The 24,274-nt window shown below is 50.6% G+C and overlaps 2 protein-coding genes across 3 annotated transcripts; one reads left to right on the top strand and one right to left on the bottom strand.

Annotated features, from left to right (window-relative positions):
• Positions 1-1,011: 1,011 nt before the first annotated feature.
• On the bottom strand, positions 1,012-8,726 carry Chmp1a (charged multivesicular body protein 1A). Its single transcript, XM_052166364.1, has 7 exons — positions 8,572-8,726; positions 6,280-6,299; positions 5,154-5,231; positions 4,098-4,244; positions 3,596-3,724; positions 2,822-3,009; positions 1,012-2,422 (listed from the first exon to the last, which is right to left on the bottom strand). The coding sequence occupies exons 1-7, from the start codon at positions 8,576-8,578 to the stop codon at positions 2,401-2,403; spliced, it is 591 nt and encodes a 196-aa protein (XP_052022324.1). The 5' UTR covers positions 8,579-8,726; the 3' UTR covers positions 1,012-2,400.
• Positions 8,727-8,747: 21 nt separating this feature from the next.
• Spata33 (spermatogenesis associated 33) lies at positions 8,748-23,266 on the top strand. 2 transcript variants are annotated; one of them, XM_052166362.1, is made up of 3 exons: positions 8,756-8,897; positions 8,983-9,144; positions 23,053-23,266. In XM_052166362.1, exons 1-3 carry the CDS (start codon positions 8,861-8,863, stop codon positions 23,262-23,264), a joined length of 411 nt encoding a protein of 136 aa, XP_052022322.1. In that variant the 5' UTR covers positions 8,756-8,860; the 3' UTR covers positions 23,265-23,266. The 2 variants fall into 2 exon arrangements, with proteins under 2 accessions (XP_052022321.1, XP_052022322.1); XM_052166361.1 differs by lacking the exon at positions 23,053-23,266 and having other exon boundaries at positions 8,748-8,897; positions 8,983-9,884.
• The last annotated feature ends 1,008 nt before the right edge of the window (positions 23,267-24,274 follow it).

Raw genomic sequence — 24,274 nt, 5'->3', positions numbered from 1 at the left:
TGGAAGAGTGAGGTGTGACAGGCAGGCAGTTTCTCTGATGTGGATGTGTGTGCATTTATAGCTCAGGGATTAACAGCTGTGTTTCTCAATCATTTCATGATTTCAATTTTTAGATCTTTTAAACTTATGTATTTAATGTATACAGGTGGGGTTTTTTCCTGCATGTACACCAGAAGAGGGCATCAGATCCCATGGGACTACAGTTACAGATGGCTATGAGCCACCAAGTGGTGGCAGGAATTGAACTCAGGACCTCTGGAAGAGCAGTCAGTGCTCTGAACCTGAGCCACCTCTCTACCTTTTGAAATAAGGTCTCAACTGAATCTGGACCTCTCAGATTCAGACTTGAAGTAGCCTACTGGCCTGTGAACTACAAGGATCTGCCTGTTTCTGGCTAACTCCAGGGTTACTTCAGGCTTGGCTTTTTAATGAGTTCTTGGGATTCAAACTCACATCTTCATGTTTATACAGTAAGCACTTTGCCAAAGGAGTCTCTCCTCCCTCTCTCTCTCCTCCCTCTGTCTCTCTCTGTCTCTGTCTCTGTCTCTCTCTCTCTCTCTCTCTCACACACACACACACACACACACACACACAGCCTATTGTCTCAGCACTGTTCCCCTCAAATGAATCAGGGATGACCAGGTCCAAAGGCAGAGCAGCCAAGAGAAACCCTGTCCCCGCAGTGCGGGGGGAAGCTGGGAGCAGGATGTGCTGAGACCAAAGAGAGTAGGTTCAAGGGCTCAGAAGCCAAAGGAAGCATCTTAAATTGGAAAACATGTTTGCATCAATACTTTAAATTTTATAAGAAATCATGAGCCTGACTCTGATCCCACCATGTGTGCAGTCTGAGAATCATCCACCCATGCCTTCCCTTTCCCCCAGAAACCAGGCCTCCAGGGACACAACCCCCCTCTATCCCCGACTTCATCCTGAGGTGAGGCACTGATCAGCGACATGGGGTGCAGTCCACAATTCACAGCCCTGCCCAGGACACCAGAGCAGAGTCTGAGATGTTCTCCACCGATCCCTTTATTTACCTAGACAGCACAGTAAAGGCAGACACACCCACTTTGATGAGCCCAGTCCGGCTCCCCCATCCCTACTACTGTTCCACAAATCCTGCACCCTCCAGGTCCCAGGGATTGCACAGGCTTTCCCCTGAGACTGCAGCTACTCAACACCTAACATAGAAGTTGATTCAGGAAGCCTTGCGGGGGCCATGAGTAGATTGTACCTTGTTCCCCACATCCAGGACAGCAATTCCAGCTCTGGCCTATAACATCAACTTTTAAGAACCCGAACACAGGTAGCCTCAGCTCAGCCTACATAGAGGCTGGGACAAACACACCCCATCCGCTGTGCTCTCTACTTTGGCAAAAGAACAAAATCACCACGAGTTTTTAGAACATGAGTAAACTTCAGGAGACAGAAAATAAATCAGCAGCCTGCCCACAGTCTCCAGCTGCCCAGTGAGCCGTACTACCTGCCTGCTGCCAGCTTCCTCACTGCGGAAGGATACAAGAGCCTGCTGCCTGCGGCCAAAAGTGACGGACTCGGGCTCCCTTTGCTGGCCACCCCGCTCTCCCTTGGAAAAGGCAGAAAGCAGCAGCCTTTGTCTAAAAGGACAGGAGAGCAGTCATCCCAGAGGAGCAGCTCTAAGATGGTCCGGGAGGCTGACACAGGCTGCCGCCATCAAGCAGGCGGCTCAGCCCCGGCGGCCCAAAGTTCTTCCAGAGGCAGCTGCAGAGTACGGCGTAAGAATCTCTTAGGAAGGACCTGGACTTGAAACTGGACGGTGGTCCTGTTCCTGCGGGCTGGGAAAGGGAGCTGAGGGACAGAAAGCCCTCGTAGACTCAGTCAGCAGACAGCTCTGGGAAGATGGAGGAGAACCACCACCTGTAAAGGTCAGTGTTGGTGGCACTGGACACCTTGGTACACAAAGTCCACAGGAACCTAGGGGCTGTCACACAATGGGATTTCCTGTCTGCAGAGGAAGGGGGAGAGGCTTCCAAGAGTTGCCTGGCAAAGGAGGAATGGCTCTGACCCTCAGTGGCCACAGCACAGCAGGTGTGTAGTCGCTGAAATCTGAAGGCCCCAAAGCACTGGGCTGAAGACCACACACATCTGCAGGCCAAACCCTGTCAACTCCACACAGGCAGAGGCCAACAGAAAGCTTGGTCCTCCAGCTGTGGCCCACACTCACTGAAGTCACCACACACTTGTGCAAATTCAATACCAGGACAGAAACCTGCCGCCCAACCTAAGGCTCGGTTCTGAGGCGCCAGCCTGACAGGCTGGAGAAGAGCCAAGGCAGCGATGAAGGGTTGGAGAGATTGGAGCGCCGTCGGGCAGAAGCCTCCAGAAACCACGGCAAAGGAGGCAGCACCTGCCGAGGACGTGCTAATTCCTCAGGGCAGCCAACCTGGAAACCAACACAAAAGACTCTGGTAAGAAAGGCAGCGAGCAGAGGGCACTTGCCATACTGGGTGCAGAGCTAGACCTGAACCCAGAAGTGAGGACCCACCCACTTAGACTCAGGATTTCAAAGTTGTCCTGGAGTAACGGGTGGAAAGATGCCAGAAGCAGCCACGTACTGTGACGTTCTTACGAAGCGCTCTCCTTCTATGGTGAGCTACAGGCGTGAACTGCAGTATTCTAGGTAAGGGGAGCTGGGCAGCCTGACACAGGGGCTTCCCTCTGCCCTTCCCAACAGTCCATCAAGTGGGATGGGTCTTTGCAAGGTTGCACTCCAGCCTAGCAAGTCCTCGGGGTCACGACAGGACTAGAGCAAGCGCCACGGCCCCACCCAGCCGGCCCCTACCTCCGAGACAGCTGGTCCTCCTGGCTGCGCACAGAGCTTTCGCCCACAGCAGAGGCCCCCTCTGGAAGCTGGCTGAGTTGGTCTAGGACCTCCAGGCCGTTTTCCTCAGCAATCTGAACAATAAGGCTGTCGACCTGCTCCTGAGGTGTGGTCAGCGTAGTGGCAGAGCTCACAGAATCCTCCATTACCTGAGGAGACATTCCCTCTGGGCAGTATGGCCACAAACCCTCCAAGGCACCACAAAGCGCACTGCAATTGTTTTGTGTCTGCTGTGGACATGTGTGGCACATATACGTGCTCGTGTGAAGTCCAGACGTGAAGACTGAGTGTCCTCTGGACACTGCGATCTACAAGCCTGTCACTAGGCCAGTGCTTACACCTCAGCCAGCTGCCAGCTAAGCCCTGGGACTCTCCTGTTTTGGCCCCCAGCACTAAGGCTACCATGTACCCGGCTTTTCTGTGGGTGCTGAGGGCTTGCACTTGTGCCCTCAGGCCTGCACAGGAAGCACTTTCCCCACTGAGCCATCTCCCCAACTCCACTGTGATCCCCACTCTCTCTTCACAGGGTCTCCAGGAAGCCTTTGCTGGCTCCCTCGGCCCTTCCTGCCCCATATCTGCGAGTCCTACCTCCAAGGCCACCCAGTTCACGAAGCTTATTGAACCTGTGTGTAAACCCCTATCCTGTGGGCCTCCCCAGGAAGGGCTGGCATCCTGTGTCCAGCTCCGTCCAGCCACCCTGGCACACTGTCCAGCCGCAGCACCATGGCCACCTACCGATGTGTGCACGTCCAGGTTCTGCACCTGCTGTTCAAACCTGTCCATCACAGCAGACACCTTCTGAAGGTCCATGGCACTCAGGGCCTTGTCCAGCGCTTTGGTCACTTGTGCCATGTTCTTGGTCACCTGGGGCAAAAGAGGATTAGGGATAGAAGCAGAGTACCAGGTGACGGAGGGCTGCAGACCAGGGCAGGCTATCGGGACTTCCTGATGAGGACCAGGGCCTCGGCTCAGCTACTAGAGCACAACAGATGACAGTCCTGGGGCCTCTCCACTTCGAAGGGAAGCTCTGCTGTGGAACTAAGAGCTCCGTCTCACTCCGGCCTCTTGTGGAATGACACTAAGAGGTCCAGGCTGTCCTCAGGCCTTCCTGTGTCCAGTGCTGCCTGCCGCCCGCCCAGGTTCTCTGCTGGTCCGGCTTCCCTCTGGAAACGCACCAGTTCTGACACTAAACCCTACAGCAAGCCCTGGCCACACGGCCCTGTGGTCTAGCACTTACCCCCTTCATGGTCACAGCTGTCTGCACCTTGGAGGCCACTGCGTCCACGCGGGATGCCATCCGGAGCCAGTTTACCCCTTCATTCTTCTTGCGGATGGCATTTTCAGCATACACACGGGCACACTCCACATTTTTCTGCTGCAGAGCCTACAGTTCACAGGGAAATACTCATGGTGAGCACTGTGGGCAGCCTGCACGCCTCTCCAGTGTACCCCAGGATAACCCTCAGGAATGGGTGAGCTTTGTCAAAGTGCAATGGCACAGTCTGGAGACATGGGTGCCACAGGTCAGCCGATGGGGGTCTAGTCTGCTGTTCCTCCAGAGCCACACCTGCACAGCAGGAAGGTGACAAAGGCCAAAGGCGCCACAGTGGGAAAGGTGCAGAGCGCTTCACCCGAGAGGCCTGAGCAGTGCGCCACCATCAGCACAGGCCTGGAGCTACTGAGCCCCGAACAACAGTGAAGAGCTGGAGAGCACTGGCAGGTCTGCTCTGTGCACCCTTAGGACGCCTTCCTACAAAAGCTCAGTAAGTTCCCAACCCGCCTGATCATGATAGCCTAGGCTGCAGCCCTGAAGGAAAGAAAGCCAGTTGATGGCACTGGAGCAAGGACAGCTAGGAGGCCAGGCCTCGCCAATTCAGGATGTTGGAAGGGAGGAAGGAGGAGCGTGGAGGCCATGCACCTGTGCTGCTCTGGACATCACTGTGGGCATGGGCAGGGAGGATGGAGGAGGACCGTTACTCCTCCCTTGCTTCTCAAGTACGAAAGCAAACACATCAACACTCTGAAATCAGTGAGATTAAATCACAACGTTGGAAGAGTCGCGTGCAGAGAGAGGACATTAGAGCAGCACAGAGGGAGACAAAGCCGGGCATGGCGGCTCCCACCCACGGTTTTACCACAGGTGAAGCTGAAGCAGGATATGTCAAGTTTGGGGTTAGCCTGGGCTACACTGTGAGTTCCAGATCAACCTCGACTACAGTAGTCAATCTCAATAATGAAACAATATAAAATACAGGAATGGGGGAAAAGGAACGGGACCAGAGAAGTTACACACCTTCTTCACTTTGGCCTGCTCAGCCTTGGAGTCCTTCTCTGCCTTCTTGGCCAGTTTCTCCAGCTGCTTTGCTGTGAACTAAGTAGAAACCACACCATCCTGAGATGCGCCCTTTAGCCCTGGACCTGCTCTCTGCCTGTCCTTGGCCCAACCCTGCATGAAGGGACAAAGCCTGGCCGCCCACATCCAGACAGACACTGTGAGCTGTCAGAAACTGAACAGCCCCGGGGATGAATGCCCAGAGCCCTGCCTGGTTCCTAGGCCGTGTGCTCAGGGAGGCTGCAACTGGCTTCCTAAAATGTCCATCGTCTCTAGTAACACCCTAACCCATGTCCTTCCCCCAGAGTGGAAGGCCCACAAGACAATTAACTCTCACCAACCCTGGCCCTGCTTGTGAGGGACTTCCGATTCACGGATGCACCCAGAACCTCCTTCAGGTTCCTCAGGCAGGGACATAAACCCCTGGAACTCTCTGTGGAGAATTCTGCATATACAGCTTCCCTGCTTTGCCTCGAAGAGGAAATGTCAACATACCCAGGACCCCTCTGGCAATGAAACTCAAGGGCTGGAGACTAGACCCTGGCCACCAGCAAGCAAGGCTCACAGTGCCCTTCTTTAGGGCATCGGCCCTCGGGCCACCACCTGGTGTCCCAGTGTGACACCAGAGCCATCAGTTGCTTGCTACCTCACTCCTGCACGACCCTCAGAGCCAGGGAGGGAGACGCCAGAGAAAGCTAACTGTCACGCGTGAGGGCAGATGCTTGCCATGGTTAGCAGGCAGGCAGACACTTCCCAGGAGGAAGCACTTTCAGTTGCACATAAAACTCTCCTTCAAGTTCCTAAAGTTCAGTGTGTTGTTTCAAACACTTAGTAAAACATCAAGGCATGTGTGCATCGCCCAGTTGTTTCTTAAATACACTCAGTCCTCATAGACAAGTCTGTGATCTGCTTCTACTTAGCCAAAAATGAAGAATGGCCCTGTGTTTCGTCAGCAGTCTGAGCGTTGTGCAGCTGCCACTCAATTACAGTAACTTCCCCAAGACTCTGGGTTCCAAGTGCCACTGTGACTCTCCTTGTTATTGGCTGTTTCCCAGGACAGGACTGGGGAAGGGGATTTTGTACAAACCTTCAACTGGAACAGGGTATCTGCAAAGACAGAGGACACAGATTAAAGAACGTTAAGAAACTGTAACAAGCGGCACATCTGACAAGCCAGTGGACTCTGTGGGATCCTTGCAGGTGCTAGGGGCTGACTCACACCAGAAGGATAGGCCCACAGTGCAGTCAGAAGACAGAGCCATGTCAGACTCAGGCCTCCAAACCAACAGGGACCCTCACTGACCTGTCAGCGACACGGGGTGGCAGAAGCCAATCTCAAAGGACTACTCTAAGAACAGACAGGGTGACGTGGGCAGCTCTTGGCCATGGTCAGAGTGGAGAAGGTGGCTTACAATTTATTCAACTTTACAAGACACACGGCATTCTTTGTCTTTAGTACCAAATGTAATTGTTAGTATTGGTGGTTGTTTTGCATAACCTTTATCTTCCCAAAGGCAAATAGATGCCGGGCGGTGGTGGCACGCTCCTGTAATCCCAGCACTCTGGGAGGCAGAGGCAAGCGGATTTCAGAGTTTGAGGCCAGCCTGGTCTACTGAGTGAGCTCCAGGACAGCCAGGACTATACAGAGAAACCCTGTCTCGGAAAAAAAAAAAAAAAAAAAATCCAAAGGCAAATAGATATAATTGGTGTGAAGGTAAGCCTGAGGTCACTGAAGAGGCTACTCCGTGACAGATGGCATTTTTAAGCCACAGCACCAGGCTCCAGCACACACTGTCCCCACCTGTACTGAGCCAAAAAATGGAACTAAGCAAACTAGCTATTCATTCACAAACCTGGGATGGGCAAATTCAATTTCTTACTTATTTTTGATGTTTTGAGACAGGATTTCCACTCAGATTCACTAAGTAGCCAAGGCTGGGGACAATTTGACCTCCTGACCCTTCTGTCTCTACCTCCCGAGGGCTGGCATTACAGTTGGAGCCACCATACCAGGTAACTGGCTCCGTTTCTAAATCTGCAGAGTGCTCTCATACTTGATTCCTGAAGAGTCTTACCCTAGCAGTCCAGACTGGGGGCACTGAGGGTCTGCAGATGCAGGCCAGGCCCGGCAGAGGCCTGCTGGGCTGCCATCACATCTGAGCATCTCCCACCACTCAGTGCAGGCTGACCATGACATAGAGACTGGAGGAACAGTGTCACCCAGGTGTGGCCCAGCCATCTCACTAGCTTTAGGACATTGGCCAAATCGTCCCCTTTTTTTAAACCTATACTTTCATCTAGATTTTAGGGGGACTGGACTCTGAAAATCGGGAGAACACTGATGTGAGCTTAAGAAAAGTTCCATCACAAGGGCAGAACGAACTGTAATGTCAGAAAAGTTCTTTATTCCTGTGATGCCGGGGTGCTCCACCTTCTTCCCCAGGGACACAGTATAGAATTCTTATGTATTTCTTCCATGACGATGAGGTGGTTGAAGAACAAAACAAAACCTCCATTCCAGCCCTAGGCGGTGGCAGAGACCTTTAATCCCAGCAGTGAGGAGGCAGAAGCAGGCAGATCTCTGGGTTCAGGGGCAGCTTGGTGTATATAGTTACGTTCCAGGCCAGCCAAGGCTACGCAGTGACACTGTCTCATACAAACAAAAACTCTATCACACTAGTCCATAAAACCTAAGATGAGTACTTTGGGAGTCTAGAGCTCGGAGCCACGGCAGGTGGAAGTGACTCATCTTATGACAGGTGGTAGCCTCCCAACCTGTTAACCCAAGGTTACCGTGTAACTCCTATCTCAAGGAGCTACTAGGCGAGAACCCACAAGCAACTGCTTTGAGCCTGAACTCCTTTGTATCTGGATTACTATTTCTCTGGGTGCTTTTCTGGTGCCTTCTGACCACACTCCAGGGTTCCCAAGGCAGAAACAAAACAGGGGGTGGAGATGGCTAACAGAAGGGCCTGGATCGGGGGAGGAGGGGTCATTTGGACAAGATTCAGGGTTTGGATCCCGGGTGTGGGGTGCAGGCAGCCCTGGGGAGATCTGGGTAAGGAACACGGCCCAGGGGTTAAGAGCTGGCCCGGGTCTGGAGAAAGAATCGGGAGCTACGTTCTGTTGGGTTGTGGGATCGAGGCCCAGGAGAGGGCTTCAGCTAGGCTGTAAAGGTTCAGGCACCGGGTCCGGGCCTGGTGGGGGTCTCTAGCTGAAGCAAGGGGCGGGTCCCCGTCCGAATACTGGGTGGAGACAGGTTCCAGGCCCGGGCATAGTCTGGGGCTGACGCCCGGGGCGGGTCCGGCTGGGTTATGGGGCTGAGACGAGATGTGGGCAGAATCCCGCTCCGAACCCGAAGTGGATGGCGGCCCCTTACCGTCCATGGCCAGTCGGGCAGCACACCCCTCGGGGCGGCGCAGGGGACGAGCTCTTACGGACCAGCTGTCTCCGCGAGGACTTCCGGGGTCGCCGCTGTTTCCGGTCGGGCGGCCTGCTCTCGCGAGAGGACGGCCCCGGGGCTCGGGCGGGGCTCGGGCGGGGCTCAGGCGGGTCTCGCGCGGCACGCGGTTGCCATGGTAATGAGCTCCCAGAGCGGAGTGTGGGTTTTGTGAGTCGGTCGGGTTACTGGGGCCCCGAGGCCGCCCGGTGGGGCGGCGGGGTCACCTATGGGCCAGTCGAGAAGCAAACCCAGAGAGAAGAAAGGTAAAGGGCGCCGCCTGGCGGCGAGGCGCGCCCTCCGCGCAGGCGCCCTGGGCTGTAGGTCTAACGGCTTGTCCGTGTGTTTCAGTTGAGGAGGAAAAGAAGAGCCCTACCACTTTAGTTACAAAGTCTAAGGACAAAGTAATGGAGAAGGAGGCCAAGCAGTCTGACAAGGACTCTCAGCCTGCCGAGAGCCTGCTGTTCGGGACAGGGACATCCAAGCACTCGAGGCCTTCGTCGTCGTCTGAAGGTAGGAGACCCGAGGACAGCGGCCAGGTCGAGGCGCAGGGCTGGGTGCCGTCCGTGGCTGAGGATAACGGTCCTGGACGGGAAGCAGTCGGGAGTCTGGGGTCCGCCGAGGGAGCCGCGGCGCGGGCATCTGTACGTGGACACCCTGCTCCCGAAGGAGAAACAAGAAGAATCTCGAGGGATCCCCACAGTGTCCCCCGCCCCGAGAGGGTCGCAGGGTGGCCCCGGGAGGGTCCGGCCTCCCTCAGCCTGGCCACGGGGGTGGGGTGGAGGGCTTCTCAGGGAGAAAGTCCCGCGTGGGACACCTCTGGCCACGCCTTTGGTGTGAATTGTTGGCGGCCAGACGAAGGAGGGCCATGCACAGAGCCTCCGGGCGCCGTGGCACCCACTGTCGGAAGCAGATCTGTTGCGGGTTTACAACAAGGGAGGCTTTGGGAGCTGCATGCTTTGTCTTTCAGACGGCACACCTCCCCTGGAGGTGTATGAGAAGAAGCAGGGCCCTAGGAGGGACTCCCCCAAGCTCGCAATCCGGTGCATCCCAGAGGTGCATCCCAGAGGTGCATCCCAGAGGGGCATCCCAGAGGGGCATCCCAGAGGGGCATCCCAAAGGCGCATCCCAGAGGTGCATCCCAGAGGGGCATCCCAGAGGTGCATCCCAGAGGTGCATCCCAGAGGGGCATCCCAGAGGGGCATCCCAAAGGCGCATCCCAGAGGTGCATCTCAGAGGTGCATCTCAGAGGTGCATCCCAGAGGTGCATCCCAGAGGGGCATCCCAGAGGGGCATCCCAAAGGCGCATCCCAGAGGTGCATCCCAGAGGTGCATCCCAGAGGTGCATCCCAGAGGGGCATCCCAGAGGGGCATCCCAGAGGGGCATCCCAAAGGCGCATCCCAGAGGTGCATCCCAGAGGGGCATCCCAGAGGTGCATCCCAGAGGTGCATCCCAGAGGGGCATCCCAGAGGGGCATCCCAAAGGCGCATCCCAGAGGTGCATCTCAGAGGTGCATCTCAGAGGCGCATCTCAGAGGCGCATCCCAGAGGCGCATCCCAGAGGCGCATCCCAGAGGCGCATCCCAGAGGCGCATCCCAGAGGGACATCCCAGAGGGGCATCCCAGAGGTGCATCCCAGAGGTGCATCCCAGAGGCACAGTAGGGGAAGACAGTTGGGAAGGATTGGAGGTAGAGAGTAGACCCTCCTCTCAGATGAGGAGGAGGCTGAGGCACCTGTGGGACTTGAGGTGCGGCCCAGCAGCAGGCAGTTTGAAATCCAGGTGCTGGGATTGGGAAAGAGGTCTGGCCTTGAAGCTTAGGGGCCCCTCATTTGAGGCTAGAAAGCTACGCAGAGGCTGAAGACCTAGGGAGGTTTGTGATGTGACACTTGTCACTCAGGATGCTTTTAGCTGATGACAGAAAAGCCCACTAAACAAGATTCTGTCACCTTGTGGTTTGATGTCTCACCAAAGAAGGGTCAGAGGCAGCGACCCCAGAGATGCTTCCTGCCCAGCATGGCACCGGCATCAAGAACTCTGTGCTCCAGTCTGCCATCTTCAGCCTCAGGAATGCCTTCCTTCACAGTGTCAAGGAGTCTGGAAGGCTGCGGCGTTTCAGGCACACAAGACCATGCTGACCCTTAGGACATGTGGGGCCTTGCTTGCTATTGGCAAGGACATCTTTCTGAGGTAGGCGTCACCTGCCCAGCCTCTCTAAGATGGGTGCAGCTCTGCAAGTTTGTGACGTGTCTTGAAGAGTCATGAGGCGTCAGGATAGACAAGGCCCTTGCAGGAGAGAACTACCCAGGTCTAAGGAAGGCCACTAGTGACACCTGTCACACAGCGTCACACCTGGAGGAAAAGCAGGTGGACAAGAAGAGAAACCAGTGAGTCTGCTGTCAAGAGAAGATGATAAGGCTCAACAGTCACAGGAACAAAGGACTGACACATGCGACCCTGGAAGTGCCTAAGAGCATGATGTCAGGAAGTGAGTGCGAATGTCCACATTGTTATGACGGCCTTCCAGTGCAGGCCTTGAACTCACAGTCCATTTGCTGTAGCTCCCCAGGTCCATTTGGAAATTATTCTAAAACTGAGCAGGTTGGACATGGAGTTATAGTGCCAGCCACTCAGAAGCCTGAGGCAGGAGCATGATGTGAGCCCAACTTGGGCAACATCATGAGACCCTGTGTTTTCAAAGTCCTAGGGAGAGTGTCTACCGTACAAGAAGCACAAAGGTGTGGGTCTCTGGGTTCCTTCACTAACACCCCACCCCGCAGGCATGGTAGCACATGCCTGGAATCTTCACACTTGGGGCAGGAGGAGCATGAGTTCAGAAGCTGTCATTACATGGAGTGTTCAGCATCAGTGTTCAGCTACATGATATCCTGGAGAGTTGACTCAGCAGTTAAGATCGCTTGCCACTCTTACAGAGGGCCTGAGTTCAGTTCCCAGAATCCATTTGGTGGTTCACAGCCATTTATAACTCTGGTTCCAGGGGAACCAGTGCCGCTTTCTGACATCTGTGAGCACCCGATATGCACATGGTACACACACACACACACAAACACACACACACACACGAAACACAAGCTGACCCATGGTTGCCCACCTCTGAGGCTCTGGGTTGCATATGGTTGGTAATCCTGGGCTGGACCTTTGAGTGAACATGAGGTGATTGTCAGCTGTGGCCTTTGGGGCTTCACAGCCTGTTGCTATCAACAGCACTTTCAGCCCAGTAAGTCTAAAGAGGACACAGCCTACAAATAATCCAGCTGCACCTACCTTGGGACCCCAAGTGAAAACGGCCCAGGCAAGCCTGTCCTGAGACCCTGACCTGTAACAATGAAAAGCCAGTTACCCTAAGCTGCAAGTGCTCGCAGTCAGACGTTACACGGTGGTGATATTCAGATCCAGGGGTGATGGTGGCAGAGGGAGGATATTAGCCTACCACTTCCAGAGCACTCCTGTAATCCCAGAACTCAGGAGGCCAAGGCCAGAGGGTCATGCATTTCAAATAGCTTGACCTACATACTAAGGCCCTGTTTTGGTTTTGGTTTTTAAAAATGGTATCATGGCAGCTTGTAGATACGGTATGTTATTCTATACATACTGTATCTATATGCTTAAGATATTTTTACATTGAAAATTCCACAAAGAGATTAGGACACCACAGATTTACAACCAGCCTATTCTACAGTATTGAAAGATCTTTGCCCCACATGACCCAGTTCCTTCAGCACATAGACACAGAAGGAGTTGGAGAGATGTCTCAGTGGTTAGGGGCTTACGCTGCTCTTCCAGAAGACCTGCGTTCAGCTCTGAGCGCCCACGTTGGGTAGCTCACAACCACCTTTAATTTCAGTTCCAAGAGATCAGATACCATCAAGTGTGTGTGGCCTCTGTGGGCACTGCGTTCATGCACAAATTCATAATCAGACACACACATGTACTTTAAATTCAAACAAGAAAAAGAGGGGATTTATAAATGAACCAAAGTGTAGACTTGAGCTGGGCCATCTTCACAGTCAGTTTGGGAGTAGGTGATAATAATGAAGAATTGTTCGTGGACTGCGGTCTACACCGCAGTGGAGCTTGGTGGCAGAGCAGATACCTAGCACACGGAAGGCCCTGGATTCTGTCTCCAGCACAATAAAAAACAAAAGTAAAGTACCTGAGTAAAGAGTAGCAACCCCCAGTCTCAGATTCTGTGACTCCCTTAGGAATGATGTCCAAATGACAGAATTAACGATGTGGAGAACAGACTTGGTTGCCAGGTGTTAGGGCTAAAGGAACAGGGAGAACGGGTGTGGGGAGAAGGAGAATCAGGAGGGGGTCTCCGGTGGAAGAGGCCTGTGTGCTGTACACGTCTGCGCACTCACTGCACCAGTGTCAGTTTCCTGGATTGACTCTGTACTAGTTGGTGTAAGATGCTACCACTGGGGAAGTTGTGTAAAGGTACGGGGGGGGGGGAGGCACTTCTTGCTGCTTTTGCAACTGTCTGAATTTATGAGTATTTTAAAAAATAAAAAAGTTTAAAGATTGTAAAATGTTATAGTTTTAATTATTCTAGTCCAGTATAAGAAAAGCAGACCAAATATAGAAGACGGAGGATAAGTGGAGTGCGTGTGTGTGTGTGTGTGTGTGTGTGTGTGTGTGTGTTTTAAGTGTACAATAACACTGATACAAAACACTAGCAGAAAGGGGCAGAGCTGTGTAAGTTCTGCTGGGAGAATTGATACTTTAAAGATATGCATGTAGCTTCTTGGCCATACAGAGATTATTTCACAAGAGTAGGAATGAAGAGCTTGGGGGTGGGGGCAGGGAAGCTGGGAGACAGCTCAGCAGTTAAGAGCACAGGCTGCTCTTCCAGAGGCCCTGAGTTCAATTCCCAGCACCCACATGGCCTCTTGTGACTATCTGTAATTCCAGTTCCAGGGGATCCCATACCCTTTCTGGCTTCTGCAGATGTGCACTGGCCAAAAGAACTACACATAACATTTAACAGTACATGTAAGTGGGCGTTGGGTGTGGCTTGGTAGTACACCTTAATCCCAGCATCAGGAGGCAAGAGACAAGTGGATTATTGGTGAGCTGGAGGCCAGCCTGGTGTAAAGGAGTTCCAGGACAGCCAGAGCTACATCGTGAGAACTTGTGTCATTAAAGAAAACGGGCTGGCTGGTGACATGGCTCAGCGGTTAAGAGCACGGACTGCTCTTCCAAAAGTTCAGAGTTCAAATCCCAGCAACCACATGGTGGCTCACAAACATCTGTAATGAGATCTGATGCCCTCTTCTGGTGTGTCTGAAGACAGCTACAGTGTACTCACATATAAAACATAAAGAAATCTTTTTTTTTTTTTTTTTTTTTTTTTTGGTTTTTTTGGAGACAGGGTTTCTCTGTGTAGCCCTGGCTGTCCTGGAACTCACTCTGTAGACCAGGCTGGCCTCGAACTCAGAAATCCTCCTGCCTCTGCCTCCCAAGGATTACAGGCGTGCGCTACCACCGCCTGGCTAGAAATCTTAAGAAAAGAAACCGTGGAGGCCGAACGTGAGCACGGCTGGTCATTGTGTGTGCTCCTCGGGCTCCACTACCAGCGCCATGCGACCCACTCCTGGGCTGCATGTTGTAACCCCAGCACTCGGGAGGTAGAAGGAGAGCCATCAGTTCAGCTGTTGAATTGTATTTCTCTGCAAGGAGCGTCTTTCCAAGTCTTGAATGCTTTGGCCTGCTGGGCGGTGGTGGCGCATGCCTTTAATCCCAGCACTTGGGAGGCAGAGGCAGGTGGATTTCTGAGTTTGAGGCCAGGCTGGTCTACAGAGTGAGTTCCAGGACAGCCAGGGCTCCACAGAGAAACCCTGTCTGGGGGGAAGGGTTGCTATGGCCGCACTGTATGGAGACGCAGCACCTGTGTTCTCTGCGTTCTCTGTAGTTATAGAGCAGAGGCAGGAGAAATCTCTGAGTTCCAGGTCAGCAGTGACTATAGAGACACTGTCTCAAACAAAACAAACTGCACACACACTACAGAAAAAAAAAAAAATCCAAAAACTATAGGCACTATAAAACTCAAAAGAAACTCAAAACAGTGAAAACTCACTTACAGTTCGGTGGCTCACACCTGTAATTCCAACATTTTCAAAGTTTACACAAATCCCATGTATCTATCACACCAGGCCAGGCCATGTAATGAGATTGTCTCAAAAAAAGGGTAAAAGCAACATATCTGAGAGGCCCTAAAACTTGCTCTGTAGACCAGGCTGTCGTCTGCCTCTGCCTCGTGAGTGCTGGGATTAAAGGCGTGCACCACCACCGCCTGGCTAAAAGTACCTATTTTTCTTAAAGGCAGTTTGACAGTGTGGTACAGTCTCCCAATCTCTGTTCTCTGTTGAACAACCTTGTGTGATCTCTCCCAGGGTAGAACTACCTCAAAGAATGAGGTGCCCTTACTGTGGCTAGGTTTTAGTCAACTTTAACCTAATCAGAACAGAGCTTATCCAAGTATACCAACCTAACCTCAGAGGCCAGGCAGAGGTGGGGAGCATGGGTAGATGTGCCAAGCCTGACCACCTGGGATCAGTCCCTGGACCCTGAATTTTTATTTTTTCCAGAGGAAGGAAGAGAAAACAACAAAAACTCCTCTGTCCTCTACACCTGCAGCAGGGCTTATGTGGCTCCTCTGCCACAGGGGCAAACAAAATACCATTTAGAATGTTTCTAAAAAGTTAAGGCAAGCTGGGTGTGGTAGTGCCCTCCTGTAATTCCAACATTCTCAAAGCTAAAACAGGAATATCCTCAGTTTGAAGCCAGACAGAGCTACAGAGTAGAAACCTATTCAAAACACTCCACTCAAAGAATGACGGGCAGAGAGGTTGCAGGCATCTGAAAGTCCCGACAACTCCTGAGCATAGCTATCGGGGAGATGGGACTTCAGTACTTGAGAAACAAAGAGACCCTGACCCTCATCTGATCTGTACATGAGAATATAGCCTCAGGGCCTGAAGAGAAGCCAAGCTCTGCTGAGTTCCTGGGGCACCAAGACTGAGAGACTCTAAGTATGGACACTGATCAAAGTCACCGACTTTGAAGTCATTCGCTCTGCAGTTTAGGGGGCGGTACTGTGGATCAAAAGTAAGATGTGTGCCCAGCAGTCAAGAGGCTGGGAGATGCATGCCCAGCACCAGAGAGGCAAAGTGAGGACACGCAGGCATGGTGCCTGAGACAGGAAGATGGAAACAGGCCCTAGGCCACAGAGCAAGACCCCATCTCAAAAATTAAATAAATAGTTCAGGCATTATGTAGGAAGAACCCTAAGTCAGTCATTACATTTGTATTCCCAGCATTCAGGAGGCTGAAATATGAATTCTAGACAGCCCACTACATGGTTAAGACTTTGTGTCCACAACTAGACAGACGGACAGACAGATGGATAGATAGCCCTCGTGGTTAGGATATAACTCAGTGGTAGAATACTTCCTAGCACATGCAAAGCCCTTAAGTTTCAACCCTAACAAAACAAAGAAAAGAGAAGAGAAGAAAAGAAAAGAAATACCACAGAAAAGTGATGCACACGCTACTCCCTGCCCTGCCCACTTCCTCTGACAGGGTCACCTACAGAGTGAGACTCCAAGGTCTGCTTGCCTCTGCCTTCTGAGGGCTGAGATTAAAGATGGTGTCACATTAGCCAGGCAGTGGTAGCATATGCCTTTAAGCCTAGCACTTGGGAGGCAGAGGCAGGCGGATTTCTAAGTTCTAGGCCAGCCTGGTCTACAGAGTGAGTTCCAGGACAGCCAGGGCTACACAGAGAAACCCTCTCTCGAAAAAACAAAATAAGATGGTGGCCCACTACACCCAGTGCATAGCCAAACCAGTCATTCTCAACCTGTGGGTCAAGACCCCCTTCAGGAGTCACATATCAGATATTCTACAAGCCAGGCATTTACATTATGATTCATAACAGCAAAATTACAGTTATGAAGTAAGAACAAACATAATTTGATGGCTGGAGGTCACCACAACATGAGGAACTGTATTAAAGGGTCAGCATGGGGCTGGAGAGATGGCTCAGCAGTTAAGAGCACTGACTGCTTTTCTGAAGGTCCTAAGTTCAAATCCCAGCAACCACATAGTGTCTCACAACCATCCATAATGAGATCTGACTCCCTTTTCTGGAGTGTCTGAAGGCAGCTACAGTATACTCACATATAATAAATAAATATTAAAAAATAATTACTGCTGGAGAGATGGCTCAGCTCACTCACAACCATCTGTAACAAGATCTGATGCCCTCTTCTGGAGTGTCTGAAGACAGCTACAGTGTACTTACATATCTTAAAAAAAAAATAATTAAATAAATGATTTTTAAAAAGTGTCAGCATTATGGGGTTGAAACAACTGCTCTAAAATGAAGAAACTAGAGTTGGCAAGATAACTCAGCATGCTAGACCACAGTTACTGCCCTGCCTGAGGCCTCTAACTATACTCCAGTGCCCACATGGCAGAAGGAAAGGACCAACTGTCACAAGCTGTCCTCTGACTTCCACACCTGTACACAAACACATACATGCAAACCAACGTTAAAAAAAGAAAATTAAGGCCATTTGAATGAAGAAACAAAATTAGAAGCTAGCAAGATGGCTCAAGGGGTAAAAGCACTTTTTTTTTAAAGATTTATTTATTTTATGTATATGAATACATATATGAGACACTGTAGCTGTCTTGAGACACACCAGCAGAGGGCGTCAGATCCCATTACAGATGGATGTGAGCCACCATGTGGAATTTGAACTCAGGACCTTCAGAAGAGCTGTTAACCATTGAGCCATCTCTCCAGCCACCAAGGCATTTTCAAGTAGGCCTGAATTGGAACCCCAGGGCCCACAATATAGCAGGAGAGAACAAAGGTGCCTCGACACATACATGTCTGCATTCAGAGACCACACACACACACACACACACACACAAAATAACAACAACTACTACTGCCAGATGTGGTGGTGCATGCCTGTAATCCCAGCACTTGAGAGGCAGAGGCAGGCAGATTTTTCTGAGTTCGAGGCCAATGTGGTCTACAGAGTGAGTTCCAGGACAGCCAGGGCTACACAGAGAAACCCTGACTCAACAAACAAACAAACAAACAAAACAACTACTACAGCAACTTTTTAAAAATCAAAGTAAGAAAGTAAGGACTGGAGAGATGGCTCAGTGGTTAAGAGCACTCATTGGCTGCTTTACCAGACAAATGACCTGAGTTTGAATCTCAGCACCCACATGGTAACTTACAATCACCTGTAACTTTAGTTGCTGGGGTTAGATGCCCTCTTCTAGCCTTCACCAGGCCCCACCTTCACACCACACATAAGGTACACATACATGCAAGCAAAAGAGCCAAGCATACTAACTCTTCCCCATAATCCCAGCATTGGAGGAAAATGATGGGCTCCAGGCCAGCCTCGGCTCCAGAGTGAGGCCATCTCAAGGAAGAAAAATGCCACTAAACAACCCACAAAAGCATTTGACTAAAATGCATAAGATGTTCTTCTAAAGATTTATTAATTGTAATTTGTAAGTACACTGTAGCTGTCTTCAGACACACCAGAAGGGGGCGTCAGATCTCATTACGGATCATTCCTATGATCTAAGGAAGGGCGACCTTGGACTTTGATGCTCAAGTCTGTGCTTCCGTAGCTACTATACACGATGCTCTTTATAGTCTTCTGACAGAAACGTAAATTGATATTTGCTGGAGATCGATCGAATCCGAGACTTTAAGCATGGTAAGCATGCAGTCTAGCATAGAGGACGGTATCTCAGGCTGGCAGAGAGAGAGAGAGAGAGAGAGAGAGAGAGAGAGAGAGAGAGGGGTTTTGAGATTATAGGCATGTGTTCCCCCAATTAATTTGATTTTTACTCACAGTTAATTTGATATTTACCCCACTCTGAAGACACACAGTTTCTGATGCAGATGTTCTGCACCTGTCCAATGGTTGGTGCTGTCAACCTGAAAGGCACTAGGAGACTAAACTCTGGGCCTGAGTATGAAGAAGTTTCTAGAGGCCGAGCAGTGGTGGCGCACGCCTGTAATCCCAGCACTCTGGGAGGCAGAGGCAGGCAGATTTCTGAGTTCAAGGCCAGCTTGGTCTACCGAGTGAGTTCCAGGACAGCCAGGGCTATACAGAGAAACCCTGTCTTGAAAAAACCAAATCCAAAAACAGAAAACAAAACAAAAAAGTTTCTAGAGAGGGCTAACTACGTAAGACTCATCCTACATGTGCGTGCTGGTACTGCTTGCATGACTGCCTCATGCTCTCTGGCCATACCTTCTGGACATGATGGACTGATTCCCCTCTTAAACTATGGGACAGAATAAACCCTCCCTAATTTGTTGTCAGGCACTAGTGATATCAAATGAGAAAAAAGAAACACACGTATAAACACACACACACACACACACACACACACACACACACACACGAGGGGATAGCAACAGATGCCACAAAATATATAAAAATTAGAAATAATCTATGTACATCAAATGGAGTTGGCCACACAAAGGATGGAAACTGCAGATAGGTGTAGGCTCAACATTTATTATTTTTGTGGGTGTTTTTGTTTTTTTTTTCAAGACAAGGTTTCCCCGTGTAGCTGTGGCATCCTGGAACTCACTCTGTAGACCAAACTGGCCTTGAACTCACAGAGATCTGCCTGACTTTGCTTCTAGAGTGCTAGGAGTACACACACACACACACACACACACACACACACACACACAATCTTTTTTGTCTTTTCTTTCTTTCTTTCTTTCTTTCTTTCTTTCTTTCTTTCTTTCTTTCTTTCTTTCTTTCTTTCTTTCTTTCTTTCTTTCTTTCTTTCTTTCTTTTTTTTTCCCCGAGGCCAGGTTTATCTACATAGCCCTGGCTGTCCTGGAACTTACTCTGTAGACCAGACTGGCCTAGAACTTAGAAATCTGCCTACCTCTGCCTCCCAAGTGCTGTGATTAAAGGCATGCACCACCACCGCCAAATATTTTAATGCAATATATTCTGATTGTGATTTCTCCTTCCCCAATCCTTCCTAGATCCCCCCTCCACACCTCCTCACCCACCCAAATTCACAGCCCTTCTTCCTCTTTTTCATTAGGATACAAACAGGAATCCAAAAAATAAAATTAGATAAAATGAAAGCAAACAAGCCAGAATAGGACAAAACACACCAGAGGAAGAGAACCAAGGAAAAAGCTCCAGAAACAGACAGACACATCCGTACACACAGGAATCATAAAACACAAAACTAGAAACCGTAACACAGAAACAAAAAGCCCTGACAATGCGTTCTGAGACAAAGAATCTCCAGAAGCCACCACTGACTTATTTTGTGTTCACCATGGACTGCACGGCCTTAGGAGCGGGCGCCTGTCCAGCGAGACTCGGCTGGAGAAAAGTCGTTTTTCATTTGCAAGCAGTTATCAACTGGAAATAGATTGTGCAGTAAGGATGCGGCTTGTGCCTGCTTCTCTGGGGGATGGACCCCAGCAGGCTCAGGCCCAGCAGGCTCTGCAGCACAGTCTCAGGGGCTTATATGTCCAGGGGCCCTGGTCAGCAGTTACCTGAGCCCTGGGGGGAGGGATTTGCTAGAAACATCCTGTATTCCAATGATTTTCATTCTGTGCACATTGTCCAGCTGTGGGTCGCCGACCATCAGTGCCGTGAATAGGTAACAGGGGAAGGCTCCAGGTAGGCCTAGCTGGACTTCTCCACGTCCAATTTGATTGGTTGGTTGATTGACACAGAGTCTTCCTATGGTTCCCTGACTGGCCTGAAACTCTCTGTGTAGACAAGGGTGTTTTTGACCTCAGAGATCTCTTTCCTTTCCTCCTAGGTGCTGGGATTAAAGGCATGTGCTGCCACCCCAGCTATTTTTGTTTCTGTGGTTTTGTGTGGTAGAGCTGAGGACTTCGTGTGTGCTTGGTGTGTACTATACTAGGCAATACTGAGACAGGATCTCACGATATACCCCTGGTTGGCTTGGAACTCTCTAAGTACACCCAGATGGCCTTGAACTGGTAGAGACCAGACTGCCTTCGCTTCCTCAGTGCTTGGACAAAAGGTGTGTGCCACCACCTTTGGCTCAAGATGTATTGCTTTTTATTTGTGGGTTTTTGTTTTTGTTTTTTGTCTTTTCGAGACAGGATCTCTGTACCTAGCACTTCTGCCCCGTAACTCACTATGTAAACCAGGCTGGCTTCTAACTACAGATCTTCATCTGCCTCTGCCTCCCAAGTGCTGGGGTCACAGGCATGCGCCACCCTCCCTGGTCATCATTTTTAATTAAAAGGACTCATAAACTTTTAAGTTGTCCTGATATATTTTGCCACGTATCCTTTATAGTCAATGGAAATAGCAAACCTGACATCCTGACACTGATGTTACATATGATGAAGTGTAATTTTGGTCTTAATGATTAAAAGAAAAGGGAAGAGTTCTCTGCCGCCAGATGTGGGTCGTGGTAATTTGGCAATGGTTAAGATGAATTTCCTTAGTTGGTAGAATGGCTGCCTAACATCCAAGACACTCTGGGTTGGAGCCTCGGTACCACATAAGCCATGCCATCCCAGGCCTGTAACTCCAGCTCTAGAGCACAGAGAAGTCAGATGATCACAAGTTCAAGGTCATCCTCGGCTGTACGTTGAATTTGAGGTCAGCAGGGGACTGTGAGAAATTAAGTACAATGAAGTTCCAGTGATGCATCAGAGGCCTCAGTGATGCATCGCTCCTGTAGGGCCTGGATGCCTGTGTCTCCCTCTGCTGCCCGAAGCTTTGTCTCTGTGGTTTAACCTCTCTGTGCCTGTTTCTGTAAAACAAACATAAGTCATGAGAACCTGTGTGAGAAGTTGTGTACTTTTATTTCCTAGATCTTTTTATTTTGTTTTATTTTTACTTGTTTTGAGAAAGGGCCTCAGCGTGCAGTCTTAGCTGGTCTGGAACTCACCATATAGACCAGGCTGGCTTCAGAATCATAGAGATCCACTTGCTTCTGTCTCCTGAGTGATGGCCTTAAAAGCTTATGCCACCACGTCCAGCACTTCCTATCATTCAAGGGCTCCGAGACTCCTGGCACATAGGTTTACTAGGCAGATGTTATCATTGGGCTGGGCGGTGGTGGTATACACCTTTGATCCCAGCACTTGGTAGGCAGAGGCAGGTGGATTTCTGAGCTCAAGGCCAACCTAGACTACAGAGTGAGTTCCAGGACAGCCAGGACTACACAGAGAAACCCTGTCTCAAAAAAATAAAAGTTATCATTGGGTGTTTGGCTCAGAGAGAAAAGACACTTCTTTTCAAGCCTCAGGGGCTGAATCAGGTGTCCAGTCCCCACATGGTGGGAGAAGTGCCTCCCACAGGGGGCCTTTCATTCTCCACGTCTGCATCCTAACATCAGTGAATCCCTACACACACATTCACTAATACATATAATTAAAAACAAAACAAAACACCTGATTTCAGAGGTAGATTCACTTTCTTCTCGCTTGCTGGGAGAGGGCGGGTGGCTGGGTCAGAGAGTAAGTCAGAAGGTCCGGAAGCTCTGACTAGCATTGGGTGCACTGGAAACAGTCAGCTGTGCAGTGCTAGACAGCAGGCGGCCGCTTACACTGTGACTCGGGTGGACATTTCAAATCTCCTCTATGAATTCTCTGAAGTGGCTCAATGGTTAAGAGCACCAGCAGCTCTTTCAGAGCTCAATTCTTAGGGCTCACAATGCGATCTACAATGTGATCTGATGCCCTCTTCTGGCATGCAGGTGTACATGCATAGACAGAGCGCTCATATACATAAAATAAAGAAATAAAATATCTTTTAGAACATCTGCTCTACTCATTCACTCTTGAAGATGTGCAGCTGGACCTCAGTAAATGGCATGCCCCCAAATCTGGGAACAGAGCAGTGTGAGAACTAACTGTTAACTAGAAGAACCGAGAGGCCTCGGGACGGGTGGGATCCCAGCTTGTCTGTATTAAAGACTCAGAAGGAGGCAGTGTCCTGCACTTGTCCCCTGAAGCCGTCTGCAGTTCATGAACTGTCGCGTCTCTGCTTCCTCCTCGCTTGGGTATATCCAGTGCTCATAGCCTGATCCTCTGAGCTGGGAATGTGTTTGAGTCAGGCACATTTTTTTTTAAGATTTATTTATTTTATTTTATATGAGTACACTGTTGCTGTCTTCAGACACACCAGAAGAGGGCGTCAGATCCCATTACAGATGGTTGTGAGCTACCATGTGGTAACTGGGAACTGAACTCAGGGCCTCTGGAAGAGCAGTCAGTGCCCTTAACCACTGAGCCATCTCTCAGCTCCCCGTCTCCCCGCCCTGCCTTGACTGTGGGAGATGGTCCTCACACCCACTAAATGGATGCATGTTTTCTTCCCTCTAGACAAACCGGACACAAAGCAAAGGTCGAGCAAGAAGAGAAGTGTGATCCCACAGATCATCATCACCAGGGCCTCAAATGAGACGCTGATCAGCTATGGATTCCCTGACAGCGAAGAACAGAGAACCATTCGGGAGCACGCCGACTGGGGCCCTTACTCCCGACACAGGAGCCCCAGCACAGTAGCAGCCTATGACGTACACAACACAGAATAAATGAGAGCTCTCGTAGCCGTGGTCCTTTACTGTGACCCGAGTGTCAGCTAAGCCACAGAAGGGCCACCCCTCCCCAACTTTGAAGTTCTGTCTCAGTGACTAGTTTTCCCAAAGTCAGTTTCAGCTTTCTGGGGAGAGAGAGGGGCGGGGCTGCTGGCTCAGAGAGTAAACCCGGTGGTGGTCCTGAAGGTCTGATTGGCACGTGTGTTGGAAACAGCCAGCTGTGCAGTGCTACACAGCGTGTGGCAGCTCACACTGTGACTCAGGTGGACGTTTAAAATCCTCTCCACTCCTCTGCACCTGAAGGTGGAAACAGCTGGAGGTCAGTAATGCCACACCCCCAACCTGGGAAAAGGCTGAGAGGCCTGTTGAGCTCAAGAGTAGAGAAGACCCAGGGCTGGTGGGGTCCTAGCTTGTTCTGAGACTTGTTACTAATGCAAAAGAATGCAATGTGTCCTGGAGTTGAGGGCGTTGGGTACTTGGGACTTTGGCAGTAGCCTATGAATGGCATCTCGTTTGTTTTTTTTTTTTTGACTTATGGATGAGGGGTATTTATAATGAAGGACCACTAGGAATGCCATATTGGTTGGCCTCTATGGGCTAACCAGAGACAGTCGTATGCCGACCAGGATCACAAACACAACCCTCTCCTGTACGAGGGTGAGGGAATCTGCTACCTATAACACATGCCACCAGTTTGTAATATATTCATCATACCAGGTAGAATATGAAATACATACTATCCTATCTAGTATATATGTGCAGGCCTGACAGTATGCATGCATGTATACATACATGCACACACACATTCATACACTTAAATGAGTTTTGTTGTGTTTTATAAGGTGGTATAATGCAACAGGGATCCCCTGGGCAGGCCCATGGTAAGGAGTCCCACTAAGCAATCATGCCACAGGACTATTTAGAAAGTTTACGGGAAGGAGAGTGGAGCAGGGAAGGGGGCAGAGGCACAGAAAGTGGGGAAGGGGGAAAGGCAGAGAGAGGAAGAG

This window comes from Apodemus sylvaticus, chromosome 21 (genome assembly GCF_947179515.1).
Source record: "Apodemus sylvaticus chromosome 21, mApoSyl1.1, whole genome shotgun sequence".
NCBI lineage: Eukaryota > Metazoa > Chordata > Mammalia > Rodentia > Muridae > Apodemus > Apodemus sylvaticus.
Note: the sequence above shows the minus strand (reverse complement) of the source record. Positions and strands in the feature narration are given on the sequence as shown.